The 6,000-nt window shown below is 40.3% G+C and overlaps 1 protein-coding gene across 1 annotated transcript in view; it reads left to right on the top strand.

The window, feature by feature from the left end:
• Positions 1–5,481, top strand: part of MARCHF11 (membrane associated ring-CH-type finger 11) — a 109,309-nt gene extending 103,828 nt beyond the window's left edge. The window contains exon 4 of the mRNA XM_061129411.1: positions 5,053–5,481. Within this exon, the coding sequence (XP_060985394.1) occupies positions 5,053–5,375 (323 nt within the window). The 3' untranslated portion in view covers positions 5,376–5,481. The remainder of the gene's footprint in view (positions 1–5,052) is intronic.
• Positions 5,482–6,000: the final 519 nt, after the last annotated feature.

Genomic DNA, 6,000 nt, shown 5'->3' on the forward strand with positions numbered 1-6,000 from the left:
GAAAGGCATGGCAACCCACTCCACTGTTCTTGCCTGGAGAATCCCCATGGACAGAGGAGCCTGGTGGGCTGCAGTCCATGGGGTCACAGAGAGTCAGACAGGACTGAGCAACTAAGCATGGCACAGCACATTTGTCTAAATTGAAATAAACAGAGACAAATGGTGTATATGTCTGTGTGCACACGGATGCATACGTTAGTCTGTGTACCTTGAGAGTCTTCCCATTATTTCTTGGGCAGTTAGCTAATTTTCTACTACCACATAAGAATTTCAACTAGCACACTACTTTCAAGTTTGGGATATATTTTACTTTCGTAAGCACTGTGCCCTTATTTCAATGAACCCACAGACTATTTAACCTTTTCTGTTGATAAAGATTATTTCATAACAAAAATGTTCCTTTGTACATCAGTAAAGGGATGCTCTAATTAAATGCTACTGGCAAGAAAATGATTTAAAAAAACAAAACAAAACAACCAACCACACACACAGGGACACCTACACACATATTCTCCTCAAGTCTCAAAACTCCAAGTTCCCATGAATCACACCGTGTTGACACCTTTGCCATTAATAATGTAGCAAGGACCATAAAATGTTTAATATTTACATTTTCTAGAAATTATCATTGCTTTTCATTTCAGAGTTAGTGACTCAGATGAAGTAAATCTAAGCTTGTTTTCCTATGACCTAATATGTCAAGATGACAAATTCATTTCAAGGCTTAACTTGAGGTGTGAGTCAGAGAGTGGCTAAGGATGATGTGAAGTGATCCGTTATTAAACAAGAGGGGACCAGTCATCAGGAGGATTCTCAACACATGAACTAGAATGAAATAAATCCTTACCTCTGGATTTCAATGATCATAGTAGTCAAATTTTCTCATGAACACTCATGAACACAAATGGTATTCGCCACAGCTTCAAACAATCTAAAGGAGAGAGAGGGAAAGTGTACATTACAAAGGACAGTCTTGGGGTGAGATGGGGGGGGTCTCATATTTTGGTAAAATGAAAGCCCCTAGAGGATGAGGAGTAATTCCAGACATTTGTGGAGAATAAGGGCTTTCCTGATAGCTCAGTTAGTAAGGAATCCGCCTGCAATGCGGGAGACCTGAGTTTGATCCCTGAATTGGGAAGATCCCCTAGAGAAGGGAAAGGCTACCAACTCCAGTATTCTGTACTGGAGAATTCCATGGACTGTATAAACCATGAGGTCACAAAGAGGCGAACACAACTGAACGACTTTCACTTTTCACTATGGAGAATAAAGCCAAGTCAAAACATCTCTCATAACTTGAATGCAATTAAGAAGCAGCTCGTGCAGGGGAAAACTTAAAGAGGACTTGTCTTCATGAGAACTTCACGTATTTCTCCTTTAAATTTAGTTCAAAATGTACTATAAAGACTTGTGGGATTTATTTCTGCTTGTTGGGTAGATTTATGTATTTAGGAAAAGGCTACCAGGAATATATTCCCAGAAAATGATTTAAGCTCGAGTAAATGACCTGATTTCTGGTCTTTCAAAGGAAATCAACAAAAAAGACTAGGGTTCTATGAAATGAGTGGATTTCCCTGGTGAAACCAGCCCCCCATTGCTGCCCTTATCCAGAATGAACCTGTTTCAGACCATAATGGTCTTGTGATTAGTGTGAATGAATGCCCCTCACCACCCTTGTGGCTCAACTGGTAAAGAATCTGCCCACAATGCAGGAGACCCCAGTTTGATTCCTGGGTTGGGAAGATCCACTGGAGAAGGGATAGGCTATTCACTCCAGTATTCTTGGGCTTCCCTTGTGGCTCAGCTGGAAAAGAATCCACCTGCAATGTGGGAAATCTGGGTTTGATCTCTGGGCTGGGAAGATCCCCTGGAGAAGGAAAAGGCTACCCATTCCAGTATTCTGGCCTAGAGAATTCCATGGGCTGTATAGTCCATGGGGTCACAAAGAGTCAGACACCACTGAGTGACTTTCACTACACCACATAGATTCACTATTGATTTTTAATTAATGATAATATCTTGTATTTAGATAGTTACCATCCCCAAGGAAATCTGAGTGCTTTATAGTTGATCAATTTCAATTTATCTTCATAGCATCTGGTGGAATGTACAGATTAGGTATTCGAGTCACATTTTAAGGAGGAAAAACATAATCAGAAAAGTTAAATTGTTACTCGTGGAGATTTCAGAATGCTAATATTAGAATTATCAATTAAAACCTGGTAGTCTTGACTTATAATTCTGACTGTTTCCCCAAAACATCTGGTCATTTGCGTCAATTCTGATTATTCCTTAGGAAAAAAGGAATCAAACAATTGAATTGCTATGATTGACAAAAGTTTACATTTCTCCTTATTATTTCGGTGGTATATAATAATTGGGTTCAAGATATTTTTGTTTATGCATTTTTTAGTGGCCTATGTTAGTGTCTTTAGAATGCTCTTAAGTCATGTGCATTAGAAGTTTATCTCCTGGTAAGGGATAGATGTTGCTAAGAGTCGTTCATAACATAGCAACTGAACAACAACAGAACGGGATAGGTATAAAATTTAAATTCTGATATTAGATAAGTATGATTTTTTCAAAGACGAGGTATCTCCATCACCTACCAGCAGTGTCTTAGTTGGCCAAAAAAATAAAAAATTCTCCCCAACAAAAGCTTGTTCCAAACACTAACCCGTTGTCCATACGGGAGGTTATCATCATTCTTTCAGTCACCCATTCTTCTAGCCTTAAAAATGGGAGACTGATTTTCCCCCTTTTGGCATTTACAATTTCTGTCAGCTTTTCCTCTGGCAAGTTTATTCCTTTGTTTCTCTGTGTTCTACTGCTGACACTCTGCTCCTCACATAAATGTGGTAAATTCCTTATTTATCTCCCTCCTTCTGTTGTCTGTTCCTCAACCCATCTTAGGTCAATTTTCCTAATAAATTTCCCATTATTTTTGAAGTTATGAATTATCTGGGTGCATAAAAGCATATAGAATAATACATTGAACATTCACATCCCCACGACCGAGCTGAAAAAAACACGATACGAAAGATACAGTAGAAAGCCCTCTTTGAAGCCTCTCTCCATTTAATCCCATATTATCATGAATTTAATGGTCATTATGCCCATGCAAGTTTTAACATTTTTACCACGTATATATCTATACCCATAAAAAATGTATAGTATTTCTTCACTCCAATCAATTATATTTCTAAAATTTTCATTTGGTATATGGCTTTGAGATTTCCACTATTGCCTCAAGATTTGTAGTGCATGTGACTTTGTTCCCTTCTGTTTCATTGCTATGACCCTTTGGATCACAGTTTATCCCTTCTTTTCAGGATGGACATTGAGATTGGTTGTGATTTTTTTTTCCGCAAATACACACAAACATATAAAACATTTTTTACATGTTTCCTTTTTCATATTGATGAGAGTTTTCTAGGACATGCACCCAAGATTCTAAATGCTGGGAGGTGGTAGGATCTTCTCATTTTCAAATTTTGGTTAAAAGTGATTGTGTCAACTGACACACCCTCCTTACGTGCCATGTTGCACTTTAAGAAAGACTTCATTGGCCTCTCCTCCCACTTTCAGTGGAATTTCAGATTCCTCTAAGAGAAACTCCTCCTCGCTTTTCTATCTGAAGTGCCCTCTCCACCAGGGACTCCTTTTTGTAATGGGTCACAGATTCCAAAGCTTTTAGACTATACATTGAAATGTAAATGTGTGGAAAATGCAAGGTGTGCTGGGATCTCGGGTAGACGGTGGAGATGGAGCCGTGCATCAGGGCACCACATGTACAGACGGCCAGTTTGCTGTGCCCGAGGCTCCTGTGTTATCTTGTTTACTTTCCCGAGAGTCTGAATCAGAAATGTGTGGTCGCCCGTTCACCGTATAGCAGCCAGAGCCCTCTGGAGCCCGCCTGCCTGGGTCTGAATCCCTGCTCCAGTGCTGCCACTGTCTGCGCTTGGGCAACTTGTTTGTAAAATGGAGGACACGCTGGTGCTTGCTTCATAAGGGTGTGGTGAGAACTGAATGAAACGATATAAGTAAAGCCCTCAAAGAAAGAAAGTGAAAGTAAAAGTCGCTCAGTCATGTCTGACTCTTTGCAACACCATGGACTATACAGTCCATGGGCTTCTCCAGGCCAAAATACTGGAATGGGTAACATTTCCCTTCTCCAGGGATCAAACCCAGGTCTCCTGCATGCAGGCAGATTCTTTACCAGCTGAGCCACAAGGGAAGCCCAAAAGCTCTCAAGAAGGTGCTTAACAAATATTTGTTGAATTGTTGAGGGGAGGAAAAATAATAGAAGATTCGCTCATACCTCCTTTGTGTCATCGTTTTAGAAGCTGTGGAGATGGCAGTGAGCTTGACAAATCCAGTTGGCAACACAGACCAAGCCCCTAACACATTGCTTGGCTCACACTGAGCACTCAGGAAGTATACCCTGATTGTACAAATGACAATGTACAAATTTACAATTTGTACAAATTCATACAAATTTGTACAAATGTACAAATGGTGGTTTCCTAGTGTTAGTGTTAGTCTCTCAGTCGTGTCTGACTCTTTGTGACCCCATGGACTGTAGCCCACCAGGCTCCTCTGTCCATGGAATTCTCCAGGCAAGAATACTCGAGTGGGTTGCCATGCCCTTGTCCAGGGTATCTTCCAACCCAGGGATCAAACCCAGGTCTCCTGCACTGCATGCGGATTCATTATTGTCTGAGCCACCAGGGAAGCCCTGATGGTTCTCCTAAGGCATCATAAATACCTAAGCCTACCCTGAGCCAAAATGAAGCAAGTAGTTTGTACCCAAGATGACCTTACTGTCTGCATGGCAGTAGATTCTTATTTTTGAATATTGACTACACCTGTGTAAGACAGCTAGTAGCTTGCCATTAGACATATTTGAGTAGTCAGAATACCAATTTGTTTGATGATGCTGAGTAACAGATAATTGACTATTTCCTTAATGTCTTACTTGGATGCAAAATAGCATTCTCACCTTTTTGATGATGACCAGTCTTCCCCCCCTCCCCCACCCTTAAATTTCAGGTCTCATTGTCCATGAAGGCGCTGCAGTTTACAGAGTGTTTAAGCGCTGGCGAGCTGTCAACTTACACTGGGATGTATTAAATTATGACAAAGCCACAGACATCGAAGAAAGTAGCCGGGGAGAGTCTTCCACGAGCAGGACTTTATGGTTGCCGTTGACGGCTCTGCGGAACAGGAACTTGGTCCACCCAACCCAGCTGACCTCCCCAAGGTTTCAGTGTGGCTACGTGTTATTACATCTGTTCAATCGAATGAGGGCCCATGAAGATTTGTCAGAAGACAACAGCTCGGGGGAGGTTGTGATGAGAGTGACTTCAGTGTGACAAAGCTGAGAAGGTGCGGTGTGGACCACCCTGCACATTTTGGAATGTAATTGCAATGAATGGCAAAACCATAGCACTTCTAAAAACACACATCTATGAACTTTTTAAAATTTATGCTTTTTATATGAACATTTGAATTGCAAATACATTTTTCTGAAAAAAAGAGTCCTCCTGTTCTTTGCTTTCTAATTTATCACATCTTTTATAAGTTGGTACTTGAAATCATTATACATATTATTTAACTCTACTTGGTTAAAAGAATGATAAAAGTTATACTTAAGGTCAAAACTATTTTTTCTTGCTTGTTTTAAATATATTTTTATCAAACGTCTTGCTCCATGTGTAATTTTTCAGGCATGCTACGAATGGGGAAGAGTTCAGAATGCTGTGGGAAAATTTCCAAAGTGCCCATCAAGGACAAAGCCAAACATCCTCTGTGATGCTTGCACTGGTCCTCCTCATGCTTCCAGCTGGTTGTCAATCTAAGCGTGACTTTTTTGTGTGGGATCAATTAAACTGTCACCAGGAATGCAAGTCTTAGGAATTATGGCTTGTTTTCTAACTTCTGAAATAGTTCAGAGAGCTTATAAAAATACAGATGATTGGAATAAAAATAGTCTTACAG

This window comes from Dama dama, chromosome 25, assembly GCF_033118175.1.
Source record: "Dama dama isolate Ldn47 chromosome 25, ASM3311817v1, whole genome shotgun sequence".
Taxonomy (NCBI): domain Eukaryota; kingdom Metazoa; phylum Chordata; class Mammalia; order Artiodactyla; family Cervidae; genus Dama; species Dama dama.